General features: G+C 47.7%; 1 protein-coding gene across 7 annotated transcripts in view; it reads right to left on the minus strand.

The window, feature by feature from the left end:
- Positions 1-514: 514 nt before the first annotated feature.
- The window catches only part of LOC147420409 (phosphate transporter PHO1-like), a 106,915-nt gene continuing 90,770 nt past the window's right edge, over positions 515-16,659 (minus strand). For 5 of the 7 annotated variants that reach the window (XM_086504169.1, XM_086504170.1, XM_086504171.1 and 2 more), the window contains 4 exons: positions 2,336-2,614; positions 2,067-2,203; positions 925-1,245; positions 515-802 (listed from right to left, as the gene is read on the minus strand). In XM_086504169.1, the coding sequence (XP_086360295.1) occupies positions 1,155-1,245; positions 2,067-2,203; positions 2,336-2,614 (507 nt within the window). In that variant the 3' untranslated portion in view covers positions 515-802; positions 925-1,154. Of the gene's footprint in view, positions 803-924; positions 1,246-2,066; positions 2,204-2,335; positions 2,681-16,659 lie in introns of those variants that run through there. The other 2 variants (XM_086504172.1, XM_086504175.1) reach the window with 2 other exon arrangements.

Below are 16,659 nucleotides of genomic sequence, written 5' to 3' on the forward strand. Positions count from 1 at the left end.
CAAGATACCACCTTTACACTTGGCCCATATTTTGCAAATTACAACCCCGATAAACAAAGATGACAAAATGGTTTTAACCATCACTTGTTGTATATGTAGTTTTTGTTCTTCCATGGACATACTTGTAGTCACTTACGATGCTCCTCATGTGTTGTTTGACATCAACCTAGATAATACTCCACAAGTTTTAACCCATTTCTAGCTAATCAATTAAAACATCAATTAACAATGCCATGTACCCCTCAACAATATAATTGTGCTGAGAGAAAAGATAGGTGATTTACAGGTATGGCACAATGTATGGTCAAAAGCCAAGCTTTGACATAGGCATTCTAGAGCGAGAGACTATCATGTTTGCTACATATGTACTTAAATGAGTGTCCGATAAATGTCTCGTTTAACATAAAATGCCTTTTGTTGGTCACTTGGCGTATTTTTGGTTGTCTCGTTGTTCATCACATCATTTGAAGCTCAAGATGTGCATCCGTTGTCGTCTTGAATTAAAAAAAGGAGATGATCACCATAAGATGTGTATGCAATAATGTTGGGGATTTTCATGAGTTATCATAATTCCCCCCAAAAAAGTCATAACTCACTTTAAAAACCCAACAGCGTGGAAAAACTACAAATTTCCTCACAATTTAGTCATAAAAATTTGTAAATATACGAGCTAAATATTGATTAGAAAAAATCTAGGCAAGTCTAACTTTGTGCGAGTCTGAATCGAGATATACAACAATGGTCCAGCAAAGAATCTTCGTTGTCCAAAACAATATTTTCCCCCTCCCGGACACCAGCAAACCTGTAACGAGGACCATATGAAATGAGGCTTTGAAATGAAAGGACCCATTTACAAACTAGAATACCACAGAAGATTTCTATCATTCAATGCTTCTAAACTATGAGAATCAAATAGCTATTCACCTTCTTCAAGCTAAAACAGGGCAAATATGCAGCAGAGAGTTTCTAGTGTTTTGTTGATGCTATAAAGGTTTTACATCTTAGGTCTGTGAGAGAGATGATACACCCAAGGGCCATGGGATCCTTGAGACGGAGATAAGCAGAACCTGAAAGGCCATTGACTCCTTGAGCAGAAAGGTTTGTATGCTCATGACCACATTCCTGTCTGATCTTGTGTTGCTCGAACATCTGCTTCATTCGTCATCGTCTGCATTCACAAATGGTAAGGGAATTGCTTTGGTTGCTCTGAAATGCCCCACATTGTTCAGATGTTCGTTCTCCAGCCTGTGTCACACACAACTTATTTCTTTTTAATTTGTTGAATCATGTCTCTCTCGAAACCATCTCAGTGAGAATTGGGCGCTATCTACAAACAAAGATGCAGAACTATGTGCAGAGAAGGTTCCCAAAAAAGCGACGTAACTTCAGTTGAAATGGGTTTGGTTATATAAGCTTGAATTTCAGTCCCATCAATCAAGTAGTCATTACTGTCAGATCATGGGCACTGCCTAAGCAGTTTCTTGCTACAAGGTAAGTGACTAGGTCACTAGAATAGCCACCATGAACCGTGTTTCGGCAGGTTTTAATGTTTTTTCGCTCATCTAGTGAAATACATGCCGTTTCACCAACAACAAGCTACCATAGTATTACGTGCTAGGGCCTTTCAAACCCATCTATGAATGTTTGGGTCCCCATGCTTCGCTGTGCACAAAGACTGTATTATGCTCTAAGATTATTTGAAACATTTTGTTCGTTTCGAGGTTGAAATGTATCGGCCTTGAATAGGTTTGCGGTGATGCTGGCATGACTGATTATCACCAAAGGTTTATAGTTGGCCCCATAATGATCGGTAGTGACTGAGAGATGCATATGAGTTACTCTTACATATTACAATATTAAGCTTTTAGGAGGAGCATGTGGCCTTAAAGGCTTCTAGGACTTGTTCAATTTCCCTTCTATCCTTTCTTTTGAAACAAGCAATTTTCATTTTTCTGGAACTCCTTCGGACTTAGACATACCGATGAACACATTAGATCATCACTAAGGAAACATCTCTTGGCAAGCATCTGGATATGGCATGGCAAAGAGAAGAAGAAAAGAAGTACCTGTAGAAGTTCCAATGCACCCGCCTTATAACTTCAAGAGAGGCAAAGAGCCAGTCTGTAAATTGCCGATTGATTCCGAAAAACTCAATCTGGGTAACTGATTGCAACCATGCAAATCTGAGAATGGTGTTTAAAACCTGCAAAATAATTGCCAGTGAACTTAAAAAGCACTATTTAACACCTTTTTATTCTTTTGAAACTGGGGTAATCGGGTAATGTCTGTGAGTGAGCATGCATGTACCCATTCTGCGTCATAAGATTTTGCTTACCATTGAAGCATAGTACAAGTTCTTTGTTTTAAGAATGAGCTGGTCCCTCAGCAGATAGTTCTTTGAATCAGAGCGCAAAAGTCCCCAATCCTTGTAAAGATCCCAATACAACTGGTACCCTGCTACCAAGGTTGAGACCACAATAAAAATTGCCAACCATGTTGTTGTTTTATGGTAATGGTATGTCAAAGCAATGCCAGCAGCAACTAGTGCAGAGAAATATTTGGCCCCATTTTTAAGATGTTCTGGATCACGTTCGTCGATCCACCTCCTGATACACTGCTTGCAGGTGCAAATCAATCAAAATAAGTCCATGCATCTTGGTTTATGTGCATGCTCTAGTCTCTGTTAAGGAACACATTTACCAAGTTCATGAGAATGACAGAAAGAAAGAAACAAAGACTATATCTCAATAAAACACATTGCTACTATGAACATAAGTAGTGATGAATAGAACAGGCTCTACATCACAACACAATAATTGACAACAATTGCAAGAACACTTGCACAAGATGCAACAGAAGTGGAGTTCCCCTTTGAGAGATGCTCGCCCCTAAATAGGCACCCCTGGCTGTATTATTGCATGTTAAAGAGAAAGACTATACACAATCCGGTTAATCTGCCAAGCAGAAAGTGGAATTGCTCCTCTATTCGACAGACCTTCCATCAGACTCAACCTTTGAAACTGTTTGTGCCCTTGGAATGGCAGGCTCCAAAAATAAAGCCTTGAGGTAAAAGATCCAAGAGACAACCTTCGAACCTGCTTGTGCCCTGGAAATGGTAGGCTTCAAACCAAACGCCTCATGGTAAATAACAAACATTTGACCATGATATGCCAGGCCTCCCTCCCTCCTCTAACCACTTGGCATCCAAAGGCGGATAATTCCTGAGGTATCTCCGCACCATCGTGCCCTTCACTTTTCTTGTTTTGTGTGCCAACAACTTATGTGGGTGAACATTTTGCAATAGACTCATTAACATGTCAATGCACTAGTATAATCAGTGATGCAATGTTCCAAACATTCATCTCACAAAATCAATCAATATAAGTCTATTGAGACCAACACTTTGAGGAATTCAGAGCATTGCCAAATTCCTTTATGTATGTACATAGAAGTCCCAAGAGAGTGGAGTTTCTTTTCTTTATGCAACACACACCGTGGCAGACCCAATCGCTAAAATTGCCTATGCCCTTGAATTGGTAGGCTTCAGACCAAAACATAAAAATGTAGATCCAACAATTGACGTTGACCTACCAGACCCCATATAAATGAAGCGCTTCTCATTTGGCAATGCATAATGAGATTCAGGGACTTTCCTTACTTTGGGACAATAACTTGTAGGTGATGCATTGACTGATGGCTCTTTTATGTTCTTGAGAGTAGACAAAGAACACCTAGACGACTGATCTAGCAGATGTCTTGATGAACTAAATCTCCTCATTTCAAGATCATATCACCTCACTAGTGACTTAATTTAAGATGTTGCATACATTTTATCTTACACATATACTCAAACAAACGCACATTTGCAAGAGTACATGAATCAAGCAGCTTTAAGGAATTTCAAACATACCATTCTCATATCATGGAAATCAGTCTATGTACATAAGTCAAAGTCACTCGGTAGTGTACAGTCAGTCTATCAATAGCCCCCAAATGTCAAAGGCAAATTGGTAGACTCTATCTCATTCTAGGAAATTTGTGACAAAGGAGTGGAGTAGCTCCCCTCTTGTCAAACATGCACTACACCAGATTCAACCTATTGATTTGGTGGGCACTTTAGGAATAGGTGCTGCTAAACCAAATGCCTCAAGCTAAAGCTCTAGTGTATCTACGAAAACCTCCTCTTCCATCTCCTAAGCATCAACAGCACGGTGGTTCCTAAACTTGACCAAGTTTTCCCGGACCAACATTCCTTTCCTTGTGTGCTAGGACCTGCTCTAGTGTAAGAATCTCCTCAGTTTCTTCTACCTTTGGTTGCTCCTCTGGCTCCCTGTCCTCTAGCACTTCACCTTTAAAAGTTTACATGAAATGCATTGTGGGTCTTCCAATTACCCGGCAACTTCAATCAGAAGGCATCGTGATCTTTTATGAAATCTTGAAGGGCCTATAATATCGGATACTTGGATTTTGAAAAAGCCTCTCCTTATCTTCTTCTTTCTAAGACATGCCTTCTCAAACCTAAGAAGCACCTAATCATCTTTCTTCAACTATAAGTCACGGCAATGCTTTTCTGCTACCCTCTTATGAAGTTCTTGAGACTTCTGCAAAGCCTCATTAGCCTTGGCACAAGCAGCCTCCAAATCCTGTACAATATGATCTGCCTAGAATATCTTGTCCTTGGGAGCACAAGATAGGCAGAACCTTCTTGCCACCCACAAGGTACCTTCCCCATAGAAGTGTGAGCAATGTTGTCATAAGCAAACACTAGCAATGGCAACTACTTCTCCCATTGAAACTTATTTCAAGAGGTGTAGCAACACCACAAGTCTAATGCCACAAAGCTTGTAATCTCTGACTACCGATCAATCCACGGATGAAACGACGAAGGGAATTGAAGTACCACATTCTCACACATTTTCTTCAAAACAAGGTCGTAAATCTGGTATCTCTATCCGAAACAATAGATCCAAGCATCCCATGTAACCGAAATATGTGCGAGAGAAATAACTTTGCCAAATGATTGGCCTTCATTGTCTTCTTCACCAAATACAAAGTGTGCCTACTTGCTGAATCTATAAGCAATAGTCCAAATACTCTCATGCCCACCCTGAGTCTTCAGAAGATCCAAGATGAAATCCATAGCTATACTCTGCAATGGGTAAACGCTCTAAGAGTCTTGTCAATTTGTGTCTGTCACACTTAACTTTTTGACACAGTATACAAGTGCGCACAAACTCATCCACCTTCTTCTTGAGCTGAGGCCAATAGAAGTAATGCTCAATACCCTTGAGTGTCATTTCTTGTCCAAATGCCCAAGAAAATAAGGATTGTGACAACATTTTGCCTCAAACCACGTGTCACACACACAAGGTCTTTCGTTGGTCTTGGGTTCACAATTGGAAGACACACTTGACTAGTGGACTAGATTGTGTCGGTGGTCTAGGGGACCAAAGGCGCTTGGTAAGACATTGACGAGTGGTAGTCGAGTGGACATCATGGCCAATCTACCACCACCGCTACAGTCCACAGATGTGTAGGTACCTACTCAAGATATTTTGCTACAATTATGGGTGATGTATAGCCATTGTATATATGATGAGTTTGGCATGAGTTGGGTGCGAGTCTTTGGTCTTGAGCTTACTTTTGCACACACAACACTCTCCCTACACAATCTCAGCCTCAACACCCCATTGTACCCTGTGAGCACTTGGTCTAAAGCCGTGTGTGCTGCCAGCCAAAGCTCTAGTTGATATCTTGACAGTAGTCAATGCTTACATTGGGCTTGGAGTTTATCTATCTAATGTTTTGAGTACATTTCTATTCAATGTGCCACTTCAATTCTCTATTCCATTTCAGTTATCTAGAGCATGCATGGAGTGAGGTTTCTTGCATATTGCACTGAGGAGCACCCACAATAGAGAGGACGGCATTGTTTTCCTGCTACAAGTGCTCACATTTTTCGCACGCCCGGAGGAATCTCAACTGAAGTCTCACTCAGTTGCTCATTTTAGACAATGAAACAACTAGCCAAGGTAGAAAAGTTGAGTTGGCTAGCTGGACTAGTACAAGCCAGGCGAGCTGGTCAAGCAAGTTGTACTCCATGGACCCGAGATTGGCGAGACACCTTAAGAATTACCTGATCAATAAGATTTACTCAAGGTGGTGTGTGTCCATTGCTTCTCCTCTCAGGTCGGGAGGAAAGCCGAAAGGATAGACAAGTGCAGAAAAGCGAAACGTGTACTCACAAAAAGAGATGGACAAGAACTCTTGAAAAGAAGATGAACCAAAGGACCACCAAAAGATAAACTTGAGAGTTATAGAGCAACAGTCGAGTACGAAAGAAAAAGGAAAGATGAAAGCAGAACTGGTACCACATTGCGTGGGGACTGACCCGAATCAACTGAACGAAAGCACAAAACTTTGCCACACATGGGGCAAAGTGAAAGATCAAGAAGCCCTCATTTGTCTTTGATGGAAGATCCAAGGCCAACTTCTTTTCACTTGAATTGGCAGCTCGACTTGGAATTACGCCCGATAGGCTGAGACCACAAGCGGAGGGAGCTCTAGCGGCACCCGGACGGGATGTTTCCATTACACCGATCATTGGCAAACTTTGTTTGCAATGTCAGGGGTATTTAGGACACAAGGACTTTTATATCATGCCTTTGGAAGGGTGTGATGTCCTCCGAGGAATCCTTTGGTACCACAAGAACAACGCCGAGGTTGACTATCGAGCTAAGAAAGCGACTTTGTACAAATGATAAGGGCAAAGAGATTGTACTTGATGTAATCCAGTTTTCTTACTCGATTTTCTTGAAAGAATTGAATGATGATTGAAGGTCGAATATGTTTGACCTCAAAAAGGAACGACAAAACTTTCTGCAATAGAGGCTGACTGTTTCTCTAAAGGCGTACAAAGCGAGTTGCCTCCTTCATGTCCTAAAGATCACATGATTGATTCCTGGTAGTACACCACCGAACCGGCCATCTTATAGAGTTAGTCGAGGCCAAAATAAAGAAACAAAGAACCAGAATAGATTTGCACATTACGAGGATCGATGATATACTCGACAGACTTTAGAATTCTACTTGCCAATTTGATATGAAGAGTGGTTATTATCAGATCTAAATTGCTCCTAGAGACCTCTACAAGACAGCTTTTAGGACGGCTTTTGGGATTTTCAAAGATTTTTACGACAGGAGTATAGATGGACCTGGCCAAAATTAAGACTATCCGTGATTGGCTTGACTTGAAGAATGTTCATGAAATTAGAAGCTTTTTGGGCTTGTGTTCTTACCACCGGTGGTTCATTCAAAAGTTTGCAGAGATAGCTTCGCCTTTGCACTTATTGACTCAGAAAGGAGTCCCTTTCTCGTGGGGACCGACAGGGATGATTGCTTTTCAGACACTTGAGGAATAAATTGACTACTGGACTAGTGTTGGCTTTGCCAGACTTGAAAAAGCCATTCAAAGTTTATTGTGATGCTTGTGGTCGTCATAGTTACATGGGACGGCGGGTCGGGGTCGGGGTCGGGAACGGGGTCGGGACGGCAAAAGTCGGGAAACGGGGACGGGGGTCGGAACGGCAAAAAAAAAGAGAGTTTTTTTGGCATTTTTTGACCTACACACATAGAGCATCACTTTGACCATAAATTTACACTAAATAGACCAAAGAACACGAGTCATATAGGCTGAAATGTGCTAATAAAACATCGATGATCGATGGATACAAAATGAGAAGTGCATGCCACAAGGGCTCAAGAGTCGAAAAGCCTAAAGGACTTAGGACAAGCCTGAGGCCTCAAGGATAACAAAAAGTACAAAGGGCTATGTAGTAGGTAGAGTCGTAGACTCAAGAGTCTAAACTCGAGAGTCGAGTGATCAATGATCATCAAACTCAAGAAGTGCTCGCCTGTTGAATCTCCACATCGTCGTCGTAGTCGAGGTCGTCAGCGACGTATGAGGGCTCGGGAGGCTCGCATTAAGGCTCGAAATCCTCCTCTAGCTCCTCCATAAGAGTATCGGCCATAGATGGATTCTCTTGTGCCATCTCCCACTCAGTGAAAGGATCTGCCTTGTGTGTGACGCTCTTGGCAAGAATGCGCAAGTTAGCGCTCACAACCACCAAATTATTGGCCCTCTGAACCCCAAGGCGATTCCTCTTCTTAGAGGCAATGTGGCTGTACACACTCCATAGTTGCTCCAAGCAACTAGTGGTACATGCTTGGCTAAGGACACGAACAGCCAAGCGCTGCAAATGTGGGCCATCTCCTCCATAGTCCTCCCACCACAAAACCGAGCCAATCTTGTTGCGATCAAGCTGTGCATCTACACATCCATAGGAGCCCTTCTTTTGCTTGTAGTTGAGTAGCTCGTCTCTAATCTTGCGCCTAATGTCACTGCTAGGCTCAAGGCGCTCCAATGCAAGCCGCCATCCTTTGCTCACCTCCTTGTCGGTCTCTTGACGCCTTCCTTGAAACTCAGGGTCAAGCACATAAGCTGCCGCATGAAGTGGAGAGTAGTATCCATTCCACCTCAACTCACACAAGCCATGAATCTCCGCATACTGAACAGGGTCAGACACAAGCTTCTCAAGTGCCTCTATCATCCGATCCATGGCTTCGTAGACTTTGCCAATGCATGGTTGCAAGCCATCCACCACTCGAAGTAGGTGTAGAATAGGCTCTTGAAGGTTCGAGAGATGTCGTCAAGGTTGGCTTCCCTTTGCTCTCGCGGTGTCGCCGTGGCGGAGGGATCAACGGCAACAAAACGGCCCCTCTTGGCCGCTTCCGCAACCTCATACACCGTGAGCTTCTCAAGAAGATCCAACCTCTTCTCGGGAGCTACATGAGGGCAAAACTTCACCTCGTGACCGGGTTCATGAAGAAGATGGGCTCGCACTTTGTTTGAACCACCCGATCTCTTGTATGGACATAGCTTGCACGTCCATGGTCTTGCACCGCCACCTTTGCCACGCAAGCTAAAGTCGACATCATCCCACCACGACCACGTTTGCACGGTGGGCCTCCTTCGAGAAGAAGCGGCTTGAGAAGTGGAGTTGGCTTGAGATGACATGATGGTGGAGAGACTCGAGAGAGTAGAGCTTAGAAGTTAGAAGAGTTAGAGGAGAGCTTGTGTGGAGAGAGAGTAAAGGAGAGCTTCAAAGTGGGTAGAAGAGGGAGAGGAGAGCTTCAAAGTTCAAACTTCAAAGTGGGTAGAAGAGGGAGAGACTTGAGAGTGGAGACTAGAGTGTAGAGTAGTCAATGGTCATGCTTCAAGCTTGAGCCTTGAGCTTGAGGGAAATGGAATGAGCATTGAGACTATGAGTATAAAGAGGCCCAAGGGAGCCTTTTATAGCCTCCCAAGGGCCAAGGCTCCAAAAATATGGCAGTTGGGGCTGCACGGATCCGTTAAAAACGGTCAAAAACGGGCAAATTTTTGAATGGACCCCGTCCGACCCCGGCCTGTACCCGGTCCGTCCCCCCTGCGACCCGCCCGTCCGGCCCGATTTCCGTCCGTCCCTCGACGTTCCCTGCCCGGTTACGGCCGTCCCCCGGCCCTAGGGCCCGTCCCCCTCGTCCCTTGTAACTATGGTGGTCGTAGTCTGGGAGCGGTCTTGATGCAAGAAGGCCATATGATTGCTTATGAAAGCAGAATGTTTTCAAGGCCAGAATTGGTAGCACAGATTTATGAGAAAGAGCTATTGGCAGTGATCCATGCTTTTACCCAATGGCGACATTATCTACTCGGAGCCAATTTCACGCTCTTTACTGATCATCAAAGTCGACGCTACTTGTCATAGAAGCAACTTTCGGAAAAGCAAATGCGGTGGGCTAACATCTTGTCACACTTTCACTTTCAGATTGTCCATATTCAGGGACGGATGCATTGTCTCAGAAGCCCCTCGTCTTGGCTATTTCCGCGATCCATCATAGAAGCTTCGAGGATATGGTTGACCAGTATGCCACCGATCCGGGTTTTTTTGTTCATGTATTTACATCAGATACAGAATGGGGAGATAGTGCTAGGATATTCCATACGCGATGGCAACTTGATGAAGAAAACGATGTTGTGTTACACAACCGTGGAGGGAAAAAGTTTTAACAGAGTGCCATTGTCCACCATTTACGGGTCACCTCGGCATCGGCACCACCTTCAAGCCGGTGGAGAGTTATTTCTTTTGGCCGAGACTCAAGAAGGATGTGGACGACTTTGTTCGCAGTTGTTTAGTATGCCAAAGGTCAAGTTTGACAGGCATAAGGCACAAGGATTACTACAACCTTTTACCCATTCCCACCCAAGCATTGCGATGGATTTCATCTTTGATCTCCCAAGGACTCAAAGTGGGCATGATGGCATTTGGACGGACATCGACAGATTCAGTAAACAGGTCCACTTCATTCCGGTGAAGAGACAATTTTTTTTTTCCCGAGAAAAAGATCCTTCTATTAGTTAATGAAACTGCCCATAGGGCTACAACAATCATGATAGGGATACTCTCCCAATGAAAAAACAGCATATGTACAATGAGGCTAAATCAAGAGATGGGAGGAGGGAAAAGCCACACAGGTGGACGGTAGTGCCATTTGAGCACACCCTGAACCATGGTGAAAAGAGGCCCAAGACGCCACAGTCGAAGGAAAGCCTCTCTACGCTCCCGCATGCGATCGGAGCTGCCCTGAAGTCTCTCGAACTGTCCTCTCAGAGTATGGGTCAACTCTAGCCAAAGATCCCAAACAGTCTCTGCCGGTGGTACAGGGCGAGCCTCGAACATACGAAAGCAGCGGGCCCGCCAGATGAACCAGAGTGTCAAGCCGCAGATGAGCTCCCAACACTCCTCTCTCACTATGCCACTTCTATGGAGTAAGCTCTGTATAGCAGGCTGGAGTGTAGGTCGACCCCCTTGCATCACTATCATCCTGCTGGTGGAGGATAGCTCAAATTGAAGTGCCGGGCCCATGAGAGTGGACCAAGCAGCTGCCCCCCAATTGTACTGCCGAGCTGTGGAAAGAGCTGGCATCAACCGAAGAACACAAAGTCAAACCTGATGTGCCAAAGGACAATCCCAAAGACAATGACGCTGACTCTCCACAAGATGGTCACAAGCTGCACATGCGGCCAAGAGACCACTATGTACAAGCCAGCTCTCAACTGTTGTAGCTCGGTGTGCAACCAACCACTGGAACAAAGTGATTAGCCTCGGCTGTCTGGAGTCCCACAACCTCTCCCAAAAAGCTGCCGAGAACTCAGTTGTGAGACCCTCCTCCTGCCAATGAGGTGCTACAGCAGGACGAGCCTCTCTCTGCGGTGCTAGTATGTGATGTCCCAATCGAATAGTGTACTGAAAGAAAGGGACACCTGGATGATTTGCTGAGAAGAAAGGGTCCCTCCAAAGCCACTCTCTAGGATCCCACTGTACTCGTGCCAGTGGACAGCTCTCCCAAGCCCACAATCTCCAGTGGCCAGTCTCAAGAGCTGCTAGGTCAGGATGTATGACACAAGTCCTCTCACAGATACCCACCACTCTGCACTCTGATCCTCTGAAAATAGCACTCTGCCACCTGTGGGGCCTCTACCGCAACTCGGTGTAAGCGTCTCTCACCCTATAGCTCGAAAAACAAGGAGGGTACAGTCTCTGAGCAAGCCCGAACTGACATGAGAACCTCCGGTCGCGTGAAGGCTCCCATCCATCTGGGCGTTGCTGACTCGAGAGGTGTGAGCCACTCAGTTGGTACTGCCTCTGAGAAGTCCTGACACATGCTCTGCACCCCTCTCATGTCCTGTAGCTGGATGCCCTAAAGCTCCTCTGACAAGCCTAAAAATTGTATCCAATCACCTAAAGTGCGTGCTGGATCCTCTACCATGGGACCGTAGGAAACATGAGGCCGACTACCAACCAAGTGGCCTCTCTGAGTGCTAACCATGGGGTTCCAAACAAGGGGCTATTTCAGGCGCTCCTCCGTGCAAGTAGGATGAAGCTGCTCTAGGCCTCTCCACAGTTGCTCCCAAGAACGGAGCAGACTCACAGCGAAGCGGTCCTCCAGTCTCCTGCTCAAGCCAACTCTACGCATCTCTGTGAAAATCCATCTGGTCGAAGGTCGCTAGGGGCCTCCAGCCTGAGGCACCCTAGCACTATGCCGCTGAAGCAAGAACTCTTTTCAGGGCTCGTCTCCTGGAAGAAGTCCTCTGACTATAAACTTCCCTAGAAGGACTCTGCTTTGCTGTGCTGGGTCTATGATCCCCAACCCTCCCTGAGAACAAGGAAGAATGATGACCTGCCATGCCACTTTGGCCGGGCTATTTGAGTGTCACGCCCTGACCAAAGGAAGTTCCTGATGAGCCTCTCTACCTGGCTGATGCAAGAACTCGAAAAGATTCAACAAGAAGTAATGTTCTACATAGTAGCCAACAACACCTGGTTGGCCACTACAACTCTGCCTGCTAGAGAAAGTCGTGCGGAGATCCAATGTAACAACTTCCTCCTGATGTATAGGAGGAGGGGACCAATCTGCTACTCAGGGAGACGAGTCCAAGCCAACCTGGCAGCCGAAGTATCGAACTGCAGTCTTTGGGGGAATCCACTTGAAACCCTCACTTGGTATCCGATCAAGCGTAGGAGCACTACCAGCCGAGAAAGCCACTGTCTTTCTCCAGTTGATCAATGCGCCTGATGCACAACAAAAAGTCTCAAGAGCCTGCTCACACCTGTGAAGGTTGGCCTCCTGGCCATCCAAGTACAAGGCTGAGTCGTGTGCAAACTCAGCATCCAGTAGCTCATCTCCCCAAATAGGGAGCGCTAAGCCACGTAAACCAACCTGCTGTGAAACCAAAAACCTGCTCATTGCCTCAGCATAGAACAAAAAGAGGAAGGGGACAAGAGGACAATCCTGTCTGACCGAACGTGTGAGCATGAAACGATCACCTCTACCCCCTGACAAAAGTGCCTGATTGTGTGCCCGTCTGTAAAGAGCTGACACACCTTTGATCCAAGCATCTGAGAAGCCCATCCTACGTAGAGTGCCCTCCAAAAAGTCCCACTCAACTCTATCGTAGGCCTTCTCAAAATCAAGAAAAAGAATCACCAAATCCTCACCCACGGAGCCGCACGAAGACAGAAGCCTCCCAAAAAAGTAAAGATGTTGTCAAGGATACTACGCTCCTTGACAAAACCTGTCTGTGTCCCATGTATAATGCTCTCTAGAAGTGGCTGAATCCTCAAACTCAAAGCCTTGGCAAGAATTTTGTAGGATGAGTTGAGGATGGTGATGAGGCCCCACTGTCAAATCTCATCCAAGGAGCCACCCTCCTTGGGAATGAGGTAAATCAAGCCCTCACTCATGCTGTCAGGCATCTCTCTTGTGTGCAGGATGTACTGGAAAGAGTTGCAAAGATCTGAGCCATGCAAGTCCCAGTACTCCAAGAAAAAGCTGGGTGTCAAACCATCCTCACCTGGACAGCTACCACGGGGGAATGCTCTAAGAGCCGCGTGAAGCTCCTCCAGCTGAATAGGTAGCGCAAGCCTCTGGTGCATCTCCTCAATCACAAGACAAGGCATCTGTGCCCATATGCTCTCTGCATGCATCCTGCCACTCTGACTGAGGCTTTGCAGACAGTAGATCATGGTAGAAGTCAATAGCAACTGCACGCATGTCCTCCGGCTCTAAAGCAACTGACCCATCAAGCCTCCTCAACTAACTGACATTGACATGAGTATGCCTAGATCCCACTGCCTCAAAGAAAGCGCATGTCACTCTGTCACCCACCTGGATCCACTGAGATGCCTGTCGATGGAAAGCAAACTCATGGCGCCTCTCCTTTGTGCTAACGAGCTCCTCGCGAGCCTACTGCAACTGCTCCTCCAACCAAGGACTGTCTGGATGTTGCTCCTGCATCCTCTGCAGGAAAGCAACGCCCCGTCGGAGATGCTGCTCCTCTCTCTCTGTGCAGCCAGGAGAGCCGAAGACTCAAGAAGAAAGAGTCGACTAAGCTAAGCGAGTCCTGAGGCCACTCTGTCAGCAGGAGAATCCTGTATGTCTAAGATCTCTGTCCAAAGAGACCCCACTCGCTCTCTGAGCGCAGAGTCTAACAAGACCCTCTCAAGGATATGTAGCATCTTGCTCCCCCTCCTCTGCCTATCAGTCACTGTGAGGATCACTGGTGCATGGTCTGAAAAGGAAGTCCCAGCTAGAATGCCAACTGACCCACCCAAGTCACAGAAATGGTCACTAGTGTAGAAGCGATCTATCCAAGATAGATTCACGCCTCCCACTTTGCGGTCCGAACGAGAGAAGGCCAAGCTGTCTGGGAGCCTCATAAAGCTAGAATGCTGCCACACATCTGACACCCGCAGAGTCATACAAAACCTCTCCCAAGCTGCCAACTCAACTCTATGCACAATAGTATGGCTACCACCAATCCTGTCAGAGGGGTCTTCCAACATGTTGAAGTCACCCCCTATGCACCATTGCTCTGGCTGTGACAGAGACTGAACAATCTGAGACCAAAACTCAACACGTGCACTCGCCAAGTTGGGCGCATAGATGTTCAAGAACCCCACGAGGCAACCCTGAACCTGCGTAGTGATCCGTTGAGCCCTGCCTGGCACAATAATCCCTCTGCCCACAATGGTCTGCTGCAAAGAGTCCGCAATAGTCATACATACCCCACCCTGGATGCCTCCAGGTCCAAATGCAGCTAACCAAAAAGTCTCATATCGTTCATCCAAAAGCTGACCACAACGTCTAATGCGGCTCTCACACAGATGATGCTCCTGTAGCATAAGAAGGTCAATCTCTCCTCCCACAAGACATCACTGAAGCTCCTAACGCAGTCGGCCCCTCTGACGTTGAAACTGGGGACCACCTAATCCCTGTACGTTCCATGAGACGATCCTCATGGGGAGCGAGAGAGAACTGATGCTGCAACAGCAGCTAACCGTGCTATCTTCAAGGCAGGCTTGGATGGAGAGTAATCCGCATCCGAACGTCCTCGAGATAGGCGTGACTGCAAAGAGTGTCTAGCCCAAGCCCAAGTAGACTGAGCCGTGCGCAAAGCAACCTCCTCTGTCCAAGAGACCTCATGTATGTGTACATAACATGGCGAGTTCTCGCTTGCTTGCTGCTGCTGTACACTCCCGCGCCCCCCCCCCTCGCGTGCTCCCTCAGCCCCCCGCTCGCCTGTCCCCTCCCGCCTGCCCTCAGCCCCCGCAGCCCCCCCTCGCGCTGCCCTGTTCCAGCCACTCCGCCTGCCCTTAGCCCCTGCTGCTGCTGCACGCCCTCAGCCTCAGCCTCAGCCTCAGCCCCTGCTGCCGCCGCATGCCCTCAGCCCTCAGTCCCAACCCGCTTTATCCCCCCCCCCTCCCCCCCCGACTCAGTCCATTCACCCATCAGTTTGGGCCCTCCGCCTCAGTTGCTCCCTGCAGATTCGGCACTTTCGACATCTCTGCCCTGTTCCAGCCAGTCCGCCCGCCCTCAGCCCCTGCTGCTGCCGCACGCCCTCAGCCTCAGCCCTTGCTGCCGCCGCATGCCCTCAGCCCCAACCCGCTTTATCCCCCCCCCCCCCCCCCCGACTCGGCCCCTTCACCCATCAGTTTGGGCCCTCCGCCTCGGTTGCTCCTTGCAGATTCGGCACTTTCGGCATCTGTTCCAACTCCTTGGAGCAGTGTTGGCGCACCCTTTTGCAGTACCCTCCCGTCGTCCTCTTCTTACGCCACAGCAGTAGACACAGATGGAGGCTCCAGCTTCGCCACAGAGGGACTCGCCAGAAGCCCCCTCGCCTGACCCCACTGAGCCGACCATTCGACTTGCTCTCTCGCCTACAGAGCAAGCGAGCCTTGCCGCCAAGCTAGAGCGATTGCAGGCGACCTCGGTCATCTGCAAGATTCTCGGCACCCGACCTAGCAGAGGAGAGCTGCGAGACCTTCTCCAGGCCTGCCTTCTCGCAGAGGTGGGAAAGATTTTGGATGTCCAGATTCTCAGACGGGGTTACTACCAGATCGAGTTTGAGTCCTCCGAGATGGCGTCCAAGGTCATAGCTATGAGTCCACTGGCCATCCGAGCCTCACGTGCCCACTTTCGACAGTGGCGACATGGTTTTGACCCAGCTTCGGATGTTCTAGTAGAGGAGACAGACATCCCCATCTCAGTCTGCTTTCCGGGTTTACGGAGGGAGTACGTACCACTTCTTTCCAGGATCGGTTCCGCCATTGGGACTGTCCTGGAGACACCTCGGACGGCAGCATCAGTGCTGCCAAGGCGGCTGGCATTCCCTCAGTCGAGTTTTGGTCAAAGATACCCACACGCTCCCGAAGGTTATCCTTCTACCTCGGGTGAGTGGGGGTTGGTTTCGACAGAGTGTGGAGTACTCGGGCCTCCCGAACCAGTGCTTCATTTGCCGCCAAATGGGCCATCTAGCGAAGGCCTGTCCACGGAGGAGGCCGCGACCTGCACCACAGCCTCAAACCTAGCCTGCCAGGGCTGGCCCGCAGCCACAGCCAGCGGCACAGTGTACAAATGCAGAGCCACCCTCCAAGCCTGGGGCTCCAACAGCGGAGGGGTGGCAGTAGGCCCGTGGCCGCCAATGCCAGGGGCCACAGCGTCAACCTGCCACTCAGAGTGGTCCTCAGGTGCCTACTCACCAGCAGTGGGTTCCCACGGGGA

The sequence above is a fragment of the Adiantum capillus-veneris genome, chromosome 28, assembly GCF_014529385.1.
Source record: "Adiantum capillus-veneris isolate H3 chromosome 28, ASM1452938v2, whole genome shotgun sequence".
In the NCBI taxonomy this organism is placed as follows: domain Eukaryota; kingdom Viridiplantae; phylum Streptophyta; class Polypodiopsida; order Polypodiales; family Pteridaceae; genus Adiantum; species Adiantum capillus-veneris.